Below are 13710 nucleotides of genomic sequence, written 5' to 3' on the forward strand. Positions count from 1 at the left end.
GAAGTTCCTTTCGCGAGTTAGCTTGGAAAAGGTATTAAGCTCCATTTGTCTAATACGGCCCTTTGCAAACTAATATGAGCTTTGAATAATTACAAATATGTCTCGAGTCTTGACTGTCAATTTTTTTTAATGTTTAAAAAAAACGATGAAAACAGCATTTCAAATCTAAGATACTTTAATTTTATGAATTTCTAGGGTTTCTATGAACACATGAAATTCCATGGACATTTTAAAGAAAAACTCTTGATTTTGAGTGTTAAAAAAATATACATACACATTAAAAATAACTAAATAAAATAAATAGATTTAATCTCTCTATCGATTTTTTTTATGTTCAGTTTTTTCCTATGTTTGTAGGACGATGTGATGATTTAATCGATGGTTTTAATATTACCCAAAATCGGGACAAAAATGTGCATGTTTTTAAGGCTTATACAGCGATATGAAGTATTTTTATCAAAACGAGATCAAGGGATCAAACGAGATCCATAAACCACGTAGACACTTTTCTGGGAATCTAGGCCCAAAATAGGGACAAATACCCTGTTCTCTTGTCCCTGGCTTGAAAAACTTTTCTCAGCGAAAACTGTCTTGGTTATCCGCACAGAAACAAAAATCTAAGCACCCTGTGAAAACGATAACTGCACCCTCAGCTGGCCGTTTTCCAATCATTCCGAGCACCTCGCGCTTGACACATCTGTTTTGCAGCTCGAAAACTCTTGCAAGGTTTTTTCCGGACAAATTTTGTGCAAATAAATTCCCAAAAAGTGAGTATTATCTCGATACATTGTTGTAATTTTGCTTGGATTTGAGTTCTGCAAGAACAATCGAATAATTTGAGCAAATTTATTTCTGTTCCGACACTTGTGCCCGCAACAAAACAACGCCTCTCCAAATTACGTAATGGAACCATCTTTTTTCATCCGCACAGATGTCTGAGGTCGCTGCCAAGATCCCGAAGCCGGTCCTGCGCGGACTGCACAACGCGTCCATCAAGCGCAACCTGATCGTGTCCGGCGTGCTGTGCACGATCTCGGTGATCGCCGTCAAGCTGCTGTACGTGGACCCCAAGAAGCAGGCCTACGCCGACTTTTACAAGTGAGTGTGTTGTCGGAACTTCCGGACACGGGAACATCAACATTAACATTATTTGTGTGTTCCTTTGTTTGCAGGACGTACGACGCCAACAAGTCGTTCGAGCGCATGAAGGCCGCCGGACTGCTCCAGTCCGTGAAGGATTAAACTAGATCCCGTTTTTTGGTGGGAGTCGATAGTTTTGGGCCCTTCATGTATTGTGCATAATAAATAATGAAAAAATAAAATAAAACTGTTCTCAAAAAAACCGTTACGGGCCTTTGTTCATGCATGTGACCAAGAGAAATGGTGGGAAGCAGTACGTAGCGCTTGTCCTCCTCACCGATAAAATTTATTGGTCTTTGAAATAACTGCGTACTAATAAAAAGAATCTATCTCCTTCCACACGCAGCTCGTATGTGACATATTCTGCCGTTTTCCTCTTCTTATTATACTGAATGCAGGTTCTAAGCTTCGACAAGTTTTCATAAGGGCCTTTGCAAGAGCTGAGAATTTAGGTTTTACTGCAGATTCAATTAAAGTGATTTGATTTCTCTGAGATAGTCAGCTGAATACTATTTGTTACGGAACTAAAATGTCATACAGGGAAGTCATCAAAATAATTCTTTCTGCTCGCTCGATCGAGCGGGAGGTCGACCTTAACGCAAGCTGGATCAACGATCTGGATCGCTCGGAGAAAATCGACGACGCCATCGACAAGTTCACCGCCATCCTCAAAGCAGCTGAGGAAGCCGCTGTCCCTTCGCGTAGGATCCTACCTCAGAAGAAGGACATTCCCGACGAGCTGAAGCTGCTAATCCGGCTGAGGAACGTGCGGCGTAGACAGTTCATCCGAAGACGGGACCCGCTCATCGGAGCGGTGGTGACCCACCTGAACAACGTCATCAGCACCAAAAGCGCCGAACACCGCTACAAAAACTTCGGCTCCTTGCTAAGGACGCTGAACAACGGCAGCAACAAGTTCTGGAAGCTTACCCGCAACCTCCGGAACACGGTCAAGTACAGCCCCCCGCTGAACGTCAACGGAGACCTCGTAGCGAGCCCTTCAGCGAAAGCCGAAGCGCTCGCGAGTGCATTCGCCGCTGCCCACAACAACGAGCAACCAGGTGATCCCGAAACATCGGCCGCTGTGGAGAACGCGCTTGGCCACATCCGAGCGACAACTCCTCCCGTGCCTCCGGCCGCCCTTGTCAAGCCGAAAGAGGTCAAGGCGATCATCAGCAAGCTCAAAAACCGAAAGTCTCCGGGGCAAGATGGAATCCGGAATACGTGCCTCAAGCAGCTGCCAAAAAAAGGGTTGGTCGTCCTGACCAAAATCTTCAACGCTTGCCTGGCCTTGGGCTACTTTCCGGCCGGCTGGAAACACGCGAACGTGATCGCCATCCCAAAGGCGAACAAGGACATAACCAATCCAGGTAACTACCGCCCGATCAGCCTTTTGAGCAGCCTAAGCAAACTCCTGGAACGGGTGTTTCGCCCGGATAAACCGTCACCTAGAGACGGAGCAACTCATCCCACACGAGCAGTTCGGCTTCAAGCCGGGGCACTCAACGGTGCACCAACTCGCCCGTATCTCGGAGATGGTGAAGCGCGGTTTCCTGGCGGGGAAGTCGACCGGCATGATCCTTCTCGACGTCGAAAAGGCCTACGACTCCGTGTGGCAGGACGCCGTGGTCTACAAGCTCTTCCGCTCGAACCTCCAGCCGTTCCTGGTCAAGATCGTCGAGTCGTTCCTGACAAAGCGGTCGTTTACGGTGACGGTGAATGGCGAGCGTTCTTCCGTCCACAACATCCCCTTCGGCGTGCCCCAAGGATCAGTGCTGAGCCCGACTCTCTACAACATCCTTACCTCCGACGTGCCGATGATCGATGGAGTGTCGTACGCATTCTTTGCGGATGACACTGCATACTTGGCATCGGATAAGGACCCGAAGATCGTCGTCACCCACCTACAAGCGGCACAGAACAACCTCGAGGAGTTTCAGCGGAAGTGGCGCATCAAGCTGAATGCTGGGAAAACCCAGTCCATCTTCTTCACCAGGAGGCGTGCTGCTCGGCACCTTCCCCGTAGATCGATCAGCGTCAACGGCCAGCCTGCATCGTGGGACGACAAAGTCACGTACCTGGGTGTGGTACATGACAAGAAGCTAAAGTACGACAAGCACGTGAACTACATCATCGGGAAGGTGGATCGGTCCACCAAAGCGCTCTACTCCCTGCTGAATCGGCGGTCGAAGCTGAGCATCAAGAACAAGTCGCTAGTGATAAAGTGCATCATCCGTCCAATGCTGACCTACGCTGCTGCGGTCTGGGGCAACTGCGCCAAATCGCACCGAAAGCGACTCCAGGTGAAGCAGAACAAGCTGCTCAAGATGGTGCACAACCTGGACCCATGGTACCCGACCGACGATCTACACAAGCTGGCCGGCGTCGACACCATCGACGCAAGCATCGAAAAGGCAACGAGAACCTTCAGGACTTCATGTGGGATGTCAACGAATCCGCTCATCGAAGCACTCCTCCGTCAACAACTGTGATATTAGTTTTTAAGCCAAACATAGATCTAGGGTTTTTTCTCAAAATTTATTTTCCCTAAAAGAACACCCAGTTAGCAAAGTCTAAACTTAGAAATATGTATCCTCCCTGCAAAGGCTTATGAATTGATCTCAGTTGAAAGGTTCTCCAAATCTCTGAATTGCAAAAGTAACATCCTGGAGCAGAACTGTTAAATTCTAATAAAAACACAATTGAATTGAAAATAATTCTTTCTCAAATACAAAAGAACAATAATATATGTCCAAAAACAGAAACAAAACACAAGCCACCACCGTTACCTGCCTTCATCAGCCGGAACTGCCCGACCCGTAGAGACGATCCCACTGCACGTACTGCACCAAGTCTCCCTGCGAAACGCTCGCCCGTACACGGCTCAACGCCGTCTTAAAATCGTCGTAATTAACCGCCCGCACGTCTTCCTTCGCCACCTGCACCAGCTGGTCGTACGAAATGGACCGAATGGGCCCCATCGAGGCTTCGTGGCAGAGCACTTTCATGTCGGCCCCCGAGAAGCCCTCCGTCAGCTGGCCAATCTCGGCAATCTGACCGTCGGTGAGGGAGTTCTTCTCGCTGGCGAGAAGCCGGCCCAAGATCTGGGTTCGTGCGTTCAGTTCCGGCAGTGGAATGTACAGGCGTTTGACGAGGCGTCGCCGTGCCGCTTCGTCCAGTTCCTGGGGCCGATTGGTGGCACCGACGATGAGAATGCGCTCGTCATCGGCGGTGGCAGCTCCGTCCAGCTGAATGAGGAATTCCGTTTTGAGTCGGCGCGAACTTTCGTGCTCCGTTTCGGACCGCTGGCAGAGCAGGGAATCGATCTCGTCGATGAATACGACGGCCGGCTGGTGAACCGCGGCCACCGCAAACAGCGTTCGGACCATCTTTTCTCCCTCACCGATCCACTTCGAAGTTAGCGAGGACGCGCTAATTGAGAAAAACGTGGCGTTGGACTGCGATGCGATGCACTTGCCAATCAGAGTTTTGCCCGTTCCGGGCGGTCCAAACAAGAGAATTCCCCGCGGAGGTTTGCGCAATCCGGTGAAGATGTCTGGCCGCAGCAGTGGACACACGATGGCTTCGCGAATAATTTGCTTGGCATATTCGAGGCCAGCGATGTCGTCCCACGTGACGGGAGAGAAACGATCCATGATTTCGTTCCGGATTAACTCGACCATTTTGGGATCGATGTTGCGCAGCCGTTCGTCGACCTCTTCCAACTCCTCCTGACTCGACCCGGACGCTGCAGATTGATTGTCCCCGTTCTGCTGTTTCGAAGGTGGTTTGTTCTCTTCGTCGTCATTGCGAATCGGACAGACAAATTTGCTCCCGAGCGTCCGACGACCTCCGAGCGATTTTTTGCTTCCATAGGCAAATAAAGGCGTCTTCCCGGCGGGATTCGCCGTACCATACTTCTTAACGTTCTGAATCTGCAGCTCGTCCTTGGCCGTTCGGAAGCTACTCGCTGCGGCGGAACACTCCTTACCCGGTTCATTCGGCGCCACCTTCGGCGGAGCAACCTCCACCGGAACCGGTTTCGCCATAATCGGAACCTTCGGAGCAAAGATCGACGGTTTTGGACCAAAAACGCGACGGGAGATTTCCTCAACCGCCGACAAGGTGGCCTTTGGCACCACCGCTTTAGCCGGAACCACTTCCGGCACTACCTCCTTCACCACGACGTCCTGAGTGACTCGCTGAAAGACGGCCTGCAAATCGGACGCGCTCGGTTCCCAAATGGTGCAGTCTTCGAACGTCCCTTGGCACAGTCTCCGCTGGTCCCCAGGCCCGGACAAGTAGCTCAACGGATCGCCGAGCATGCTCTCGGTAATACCGGTAATACCCGGTTCCTCTTCGTCTTCGTTTTGGAGCAGCTCGGCCACCGAGTCGCAGTAGTTGTTGACCGTGTCGGTGTCCATGACCGTGTCCTGGTACTGATCCAAGTACCGCGCAAGGATGGAACCAGCGAAGCGCTCATCGTTTCTGAATCAAATAAAAAAGGTTTTTGGTTCCAATCAGGGAGTCAACTGGCCTTCCAAAATTAAATTTCACTCACGTTGCCTGTGCTTCGGCGAAAAGTTGCGAGCTCAGATTCCGGATCGTGTTGGCCTTCTGGAAGGAATTGGAACTTTGTTCTGCCTGGTCAAGTTGTTGCACCAGCTGGCACAGGTACGATTCGAGGGCCGCGGGATCTTCCATTGCGGAATTAAAACGGATTATTTTTAGTTCAAAATCACGACATCAAAGTCCTAGAAAAAAATCCAAAAATACTGAGCGCGCGAACACAGACTTATCGTTTTGCTTTGAGAAACTAAACGATATTTCATCTCACTTTTGAAACGGCGAAAGGGCGACTGATCTAGATGACTTGATAGGGCTGTCCTTTTTCAATTGGGTCCTAAAATGAAGCTTAGATTGCTGATATTATTGTTTACAGCGATAAAGCTTATTTTTCTGAGTACAATGACCCTTTGAACGACCACAAAGAGTTTAAAATGGATTTTTAAATCAATTTTGAAAAATTAACCTCGCGGTCCTTCTTGACAGAAAAGCTCCTACTTGACAGCTCGTCCCAAGGGGACCATAGTTGATCCATCGAAAAAATGTTGTCTTGTCAAAAAAAATTTTTGCATTAAAATGAAAAAAAGTGATCAGAAATGGTTTTTAATCGTGTTTTTTACCGTTGTACATAAAAATTAACATAGGGCTTTAGTACCCAATTACACTCAACCCTCGGCGGTTTGACACTTTTTAGTTAATTCATTTTTTTTTTTCAGTTCAATTGGGTACTAAAGTCCTATGTCAATTTTTATGTACAACGGTAAAAAACACGATTAAAAACCATTTCTGATCACTTTTTTTTCATTTTAATGCAAAATTTTTTTTTGACAAGGCAACATTTTTTCGATGGATCAACTATGGTCCCCTTGGAACGAGCTGTCAAGTAGGAGCTTTTCTGTCAAGAAGGACCGCGAGGTTAATTTTTCAAAATTGATTTAAAAATCCATTTTAAACTCTTTGTGCTCGTACAAAGGGTCATTGTACTCAGAAAAATAAGCTTTATCGCTGTAAACAATAATATCAGCAATCTAAGCTTCATTTTAGGACCCAATTAGTGTTTATTAGATTTTACCACTAATTGGGTACTAAAGCCCTATGTAAATTTTTATGTACAACGGTAAAAAACACGATAAAAAACCATTTCTAATCACTTTTTTTCATTTTAAGGCAAATTTTTTTTTTTACAAGACAACATTTTTCCGATGGATCAACTATGGTCCCCTTGGAACGAGCTGTCAAGTAGGAGCTTTTCTGTCAAGAAGGACCGCGAGGTTAATTTTTCAAAATTGATTTAAAAATCCATTTTAAGCTCTTTGTGCTCGTACAAAGGGTCATTGTACTCAGAAAAATAAGCTTTATCGCTGTAAACAATAATATCAGCAATCTAAGCTTCATTTTAGGACCCAATTTTAAGACTAATATTACAGTTGTTGACGGAGGAGTGCTTCGATAAGCGGATTCGTTGACATCCCGCAGGAAGTCCTGAAAATTCTCGTTGCCTTTTTGATGCTTGCGTCGATGGTGTCGACGCCGGCCAGCTTGTGTAGATCGTCGGTCGGGTACCACGGGTCCAGGTTGTGCACCATCTTGAGCAGCTTGTTCTGCTTCACCTGGAGTCGCTTACGGTGAGATTTGGCGCAGTTGCCCCAGACCGCAAAACACTTTTTAGTTAACAATACATCAAATGTGGCCGAATGGTTAAGCTGCGAACATTCACATTGTAACCCAGTCACGACGTTCTAGCAGAGTTCTCACATCAAAGTTCTCTGCTAGAATAATTCGTGACTGGGAAGCGGATGATCATGGGTTCGATTCCCATCTGCTCCAAACTTCCATCGGAAGGGGAAGTAAAACGTCGGTCCCGGCCTTGGTTGTTGTTAGGACGTGAAATCATTCCAGTTGTAGGAGTCGTCTCCACACTATAAGTGCAATCAACACACCAAACCAAGCCTGCCCTGATCCACATACGTGGAACTCCGTACAAATTCTCTCTCAAAAAGTGGGCCCGGAAAGATTTGTCTAGTGGTATAATAAGGATTTTGTCCACGACATTAGGTCTATTCCCGTACTGCAGAATTCTGCAATTCTGCACAAAAACGGCAGCAGAGCGTTCCCGTACTTTTCTGCAATAAAAGTAACTTTTCTCTCAGGCAGAACTTCTGCAGTGAGAGAGGTAGAAGTTGCAGCAAAACCGTTCCCGTACTTTTCTGCAAGCTCTCTCTTCTCATTCTTGTTGAAAAGTTACTGCAATTTGGTGTGATGGATGTTGACTACACGCTTACATAAAATCTGCAAGTTGGGTGAAATTAAGCATTTTATTATAAGTTGTAATAATAAATGATTTTGGGGTAGTTTTTTTATGTCTGGTTTTATTGAGAACGATTTTTTATTTTAAAGATTCCAGGCTTAGTTCATTTATGTAAATGATATAGCGATTTTTTTAGTGTTAATATTTCTACCTGTTAAAAAAATGATAACTGTTAAAAAATGATAACTTAAGCCATAGTATTACAGCACGGCTAGTACCCCAACAAAAAAATGTACTAGAAAAACAAATTGTTTTAAAAACTTATTAAAAGACACATTTCTTTTAAGTTTAACAATTTCAAATAAATATTTGTTTAGGAATAATTTTTGATCTTCAATTGTTTTTGCATATACCTCGGAATATATTAAATATGTGTGTTAAATAACAGGTAAATTTAATTGGCAAATAATAAATTATACCTTTAACGGCACTACCAATTTGTATTCTTCTATGAACCAAAAAAAATTTGTCGAAATTAAAATTCTTAAATTCTTAAATTCTTAAATTCTTAAATTCTTAAATTCTTAAATTCTTAAATTCATTGTAAATCCTTTGCGGTCGCACAAAGGGTCAGTGTTCTCAGAAAATAAGCTTTATCGTTGTGAACAATGATAATATTGATGGGGAAATTTTCCATTTTGCAGGTGTCCTCAAAGAACCTAAAGCTTGAATGCATTTTTATCAAGCCGGTTCCGTTAGCAGTCTTACACTTGGACAATCTGCATTACCAAAGACAATTTATAGTTCATATTCAATGGCATTCAAATTGCATTTCTGGAGTTTTGACAAAGAACTTTGTCTTAGGGCTCTATACAAGGGTAGCAATCCAGATTTTTCGCGAAGCAAAATGTAACGCGTAGAAGCAAATTTTCGAAAAAAGTGCAAGATTTCAAACGATTGTATCTTTTTTCCCTCTCTACGAATTTGAACGTTTTACCCACCAAACGAAAGGGGAAGACTTACTTAATGATCTTTAAACATGTTTATTACAGTACTTATTTATTTAAGTACTTAAAAGTTAACATAAAACTACTAAAGAATAGCGAACGCTGATTGGTCAAGCGCAACCTTTCCCGAACACATTAATCAGATTCAAGTATCTAGCACTTAGCAAATTTTGCCTTGCCTCCTCCTTCCGTGGAACTGTCACGCGAGAATGTAGCACCATGGTTGCAACATGCCATGCGATACTATTTAAGTTAGCACTTAGCCTCAGAAAAGTTCAGTGCCTACCGAGGTTTCATCCGAGGCGGACCTCGCGTTGGTTGTTTAAATGCTCACACATACATTCGCACCCTCACACAAAGCACTGTTTAGGTTCCAACTCGGAAGGGTTTGTGTCTAACTTGACTCAAGCAAAAGAAACCAATTTTAATGTTTTTACGTGTATTTATTTGAAAAACATTTTTTTCCTAAACCCCCTAATCCTCTAAGCTTCATTTTAGGACCCAATTAGTGTTTATTAGATTTTACCACTAATTGGGTACTAAAGCCCTATGTAAATTTTTATGTACAACGGTAAAAAACACGATAAAAAACCATTTCTGATCACTTTTTTTTCATTTTAATGCAAAATTTTTTTTTGACAAGGCAACATTTTTTCGATGGATCAACTATGGTCCCCTTGGAACGAGCTGTCAAGTAGGAGCTTTTCTGTCAAGAAGGACCGCGAGGTTAATTTTTCAAAATTGATTTAAAAATCCATTTTAAACTCTTTGTGCTCGTACAAAGGGTCATTGTACTCAGAAAAATAAGCTTTATCGCTGTAAACAATAATATCAGCAATCTAAGCTTCATTTTAGGACCCAATTAGTGTTTATTAGATTTTACCACTAATTGGGTACTAAAGCCCTATGTAAATTTTTATGTACAACGGTAAAAAACACGATAAAAAACCATTTCTAATCACTTTTTTTCATTTTAAGGCAAATTTTTTTTTTTACAAGACAACATTTTTCCGATGGATCAACTATGGTCCCCTTGGAACGAGCTGTCAAGTAGGAGCTTTTCTGTCAAGAAGGACCGCGAGGTTAATTTTTCAAAATTGATTTAAAAATCCATTTTAAGCTCTTTGTGCTCGTACAAAGGGTCATTGTACTCAGAAAAATAAGCTTTATCGCTGTAAACAATAATATCAGCAATCTAAGCTTCATTTTAGGACCCAATTTTAAGACTAATATTACAGTTGTTGACGGAGGAGTGCTTCGATAAGCGGATTCGTTGACATCCCGCAGGAAGTCCTGAAAATTCTCGTTGCCTTTTTGATGCTTGCGTCGATGGTGTCGACGCCGGCCAGCTTGTGTAGATCGTCGGTCGGGTACCACGGGTCCAGGTTGTGCACCATCTTGAGCAGCTTGTTCTGCTTCACCTGGAGTCGCTTACGGTGAGATTTGGCGCAGTTGCCCCAGACCGCAAAACACTTTTTAGTTAACAATACATCAAATGTGGCCGAATGGTTAAGCTGCGAACATTCACATTGTAACCCAGTCACGACGTTCTAGCAGAGTTCTCACATCAAAGTTCTCTGCTAGAATAATTCGTGACTGGGAAGCGGATGATCATGGGTTCGATTCCCATCTGCTCCAAACTTCCATCGGAAGGGGAAGTAAAACGTCGGTCCCGGCCTTGGTTGTTGTTAGGACGTGAAATCATTCCAGTTGTAGGAGTCGTCTCCACACTATAAGTGCAATCAACACACCAAACCAAGCCTGCCCTGATCCACATACGTGGAACTCCGTACAAATTCTCTCTCAAAAAGTGGGCCCGGAAAGATTTGTCTAGTGGTATAATAAGGATTTTGTCCACGACATTAGGTCTATTCCCGTACTGCAGAATTCTGCAATTCTGCACAAAAACGGCAGCAGAGCGTTCCCGTACTTTTCTGCAATAAAAGTAACTTTTCTCTCAGGCAGAACTTCTGCAGTGAGAGAGGTAGAAGTTGCAGCAAAACCGTTCCCGTACTTTTCTGCAAGCTCTCTCTTCTCATTCTTGTTGAAAAGTTACTGCAATTTGGTGTGATGGATGTTGACTACACGCTTACATAAAATCTGCAAGTTGGGTGAAATTAAGCATTTTATTATAAGTTGTAATAATAAATGATTTTGGGGTAGTTTTTTTATGTCTGGTTTTATTGAGAACGATTTTTTATTTTAAAGATTCCAGGCTTAGTTCATTTATGTAAATGATATAGCGATTTTTTTAGTGTTAATATTTCTACCTGTTAAAAAAATGATAACTGTTAAAAAATGATAACTTAAGCCATAGTATTACAGCACGGCTAGTACCCCAACAAAAAAAATGTACTAGAAAAACATATTGTTTTTAAAAATTATTAAAAGACACATTTCTTTTGAGTTTAACAATTTCAAATAAATATTTGTTTAGGAATAATTTTTGATCTTCAATTGTTTTTGCATATACCTCGGAATATATTAAATATGTGTGTTAAATAACAGGTAAATTTAATTGGCAAATAATAAATTATACCTTTAACGGCACTACCAATTTGTATTCTTCTATGAACCAAAAAAAATTTGTCGAAATTAAAATTCTTAAATTCTTAAATTCTTAAATTCTTAAATTCTTAAATTCTTAAATTCTTAAATTCATTGTAAATCCTTTGCGGTCGCACAAAGGGTCAGTGTTCTCAGAAAATAAGCTTTATCGTTGTGAACAATGATAATATTGATGGGGAAATTTTCCATTTTGCAGGTGTCCTCAAAGAACCTAAAGCTTGAATGCATTTTTATCAAGCCGGTTCCGTTAGCAGTCTTACACTTGGACAATCTGCATTACCAAAGACAATTTATAGTTCATATTCAATGGCATTCAAATTGCATTTCTGGAGTTTTGACAAAGAACTTTGTCTTAGGGCTCTATACAAGGGTAGCAATCCAGATTTTTCGCGAAGCAAAATGTAACGCGTAGAAGCAAATTTTCGAAAAAAGTGCAAGATTTCAAACGATTGTATCTTTTTTCCCTCTCTACGAATTTGAACGTTTTACCCACCAAACGAAAGGGGAAGACTTACTTAATGATCTTTAAACATGTTTATTACAGTACTTATTTATTTAAGTACTTAAAAGTTAACATAAAACTACTAAAGAATAGCGAACGCTGATTGGTCAAGCGCAACCTTTCCCGAACACATTAATCAGATTCAAGTATCTAGCACTTAGCAAATTTTGCCTTGCCTCCTCCTTCCGTGGAACTGTCACGCGAGAATGTAGCACCATGGTTGCAACATGCCATGCGATACTATTTAAGTTAGCACTTAGCCTCAGAAAAGTTCAGTGCCTACCGAGGTTTCATCCGAGGCGGACCTCGCGTTGGTTGTTTAAATGCTCACACATACATTCGCACCCTCACACAAAGCACTGTTTAGGTTCCAACTCGGAAGGGTTTGTGTCTAACTTGACTCAAGCAAAAGAAACCAATTTTAATGTTTTTACGTGTATTTATTTGAAAAACATTTTTTTCCTAAACCCCCTAATCCTCCACATGATTCTCCTCAACACCCACTTCTTCTTACTGTCGCCGGCGTCCCCGATTCGGTCCCTTCTTTCCGTCCGTTCACTCTCCGACCGCATCGCATCCAGCCGTGCTGTTCTCGCCGACTTTCTCGCGGCATACGTTTCAGCTGCTTGGCCGTGCCTACCGCTGACAAGTCCGCTTCCGGCAGATTCACCAGACTTCTGCGACGCTCGTTCTTGCTGCTCAACCCGACCTTTCGACTTCGTGGCGGCGCCAACTTCGGACAATATACCTCCTTTCCGCGGGTACCTGTACGAAGCGCGCGGGATCGCGGAATTTCTGCTTGCCGGTAGTTTCCATCTAGGTGAGGAAACCGCAATCTTCGGCCGCGAACACAGCGAAGTTCACTCGCAGCGACTTTTTTTCTGCTTCTCCTCTGGCTGTGACTGTGATGGTGATGGTGTGGAAGCGTTGAGTGGTGTTTTTGACAGTTATTTTGGGTCAACTTGCAAGAAAATTATGTGTTTCTTTTGTTTTTCAAGCGCGCATGCTCGTATAACTCCCAGCTCTAGCGCACACGGTTGGCTTGAATTGGGTCCTAAAATGAAGCTTAGATTGCTGATATTATTGTTTACAGCGATAAAGCTTATTTTTCTGAGTACAATGACCCTTTGTACGAGCACAAAGAGTTTAAAATGGATTTTTAAATCAATTTTGAAAAATTAGCCTCGCGGTCCTTCTTGACAGAAAAACTCCTACTTGACAGCTCGTTCCAAGGGGACCATAGTTGATCCATCGGAAAAATGTTGTCTTGTCAAAAAAAAATATTGCATTAAAATGAAAAAAAGTGATCAGAAATGGTTTTTTATCGTGTTTTTTACCGTTGTACATAAAAATTGACATAGGGCTTTAGTACCCAATTACTTTTAATTATTAACAATAATAAATGCAACTTTTGATTACTTTTATGCAAATTACATGATAAATCGCTTTCCAGATACACTAACGTTTCATTGGGTACTAAACATCATGGATTTTTATACTAGACATAAAAATGGATATTAAGACAGAATAGGATCCTAAAGCCCTATGTATTTTTTTTTGTACAACGGTAAAAAAAACAAAAATTTAATGCAAAAACAACATTTTAAGATGGATCAACTATGACCTCCTTGGGACCAGCTGTCAAGTAGAATGCTTTCGGTCAAGAAGAGCCGCGAACT

The 13710-nt window shown here is 42.8% G+C and overlaps 2 protein-coding genes across 2 annotated transcripts; one reads left to right on the forward strand and one right to left on the reverse strand.

The window, feature by feature from the left end:
* The first annotated feature begins 609 nt into the window (after positions 1 to 609).
* LOC120413609 (cytochrome c oxidase subunit 6C) lies at positions 610 to 1342 on the forward strand. Its single transcript, XM_039574513.2, has 3 exons — positions 610 to 767; positions 932 to 1098; positions 1173 to 1342. Exons 2-3 carry the CDS (start codon positions 932 to 934, stop codon positions 1240 to 1242), a joined length of 237 nt encoding a protein of 78 aa, XP_039430447.1. The 5' UTR covers positions 610 to 767; the 3' UTR covers positions 1243 to 1342.
* A 2527-nt stretch (positions 1343 to 3869) lies between these two features.
* LOC120413605 (fidgetin-like protein 1) lies at positions 3870 to 5936 on the reverse strand. The gene is made up of 2 exons (XM_039574509.2): positions 5702 to 5936; positions 3870 to 5628 (listed from the first exon to the last, which is right to left on the reverse strand). The coding sequence occupies exons 1-2, from the start codon at positions 5842 to 5844 to the stop codon at positions 3939 to 3941; spliced, it is 1833 nt and encodes a 610-aa protein (XP_039430443.1). The 5' UTR covers positions 5845 to 5936; the 3' UTR covers positions 3870 to 3938.
* Positions 5937 to 13710: the final 7774 nt, after the last annotated feature.

Source organism: Culex pipiens, chromosome 2, assembly GCF_016801865.2.
Source record: "Culex pipiens pallens isolate TS chromosome 2, TS_CPP_V2, whole genome shotgun sequence".
Taxonomy (NCBI): Eukaryota; Metazoa; Arthropoda; class Insecta; order Diptera; family Culicidae; genus Culex; species Culex pipiens.

Bases quoted from the DNA above. Each gene is read 5' to 3' on its own strand.
- LOC120413609 (XM_039574513.2), top strand. From the start codon at position 932: ATGTCTGAGGTCGCTGCCAAGATCCCGAAGCCGGTCCTGCGCGGACTG. The intron at 1,099-1,172 runs GTGAGTGTGTTG...CTTTGTTTGCAG, and splicing joins GCCTACGCCGACTTTTACAA to GACGTACGACGCCAACAAGT.
- LOC120413605 (XM_039574509.2), bottom strand. From the start codon at position 5,844: ATGGAAGATCCCGCGGCCCTCGAATCGTACCTGTGCCAGCTGGTGCAA. The intron at 5,629-5,701 runs GTGAGTGAAATT...TATTTGATTCAG, and splicing joins TTCGCCGAAGCACAGGCAAC to AAACGATGAGCGCTTCGCTG.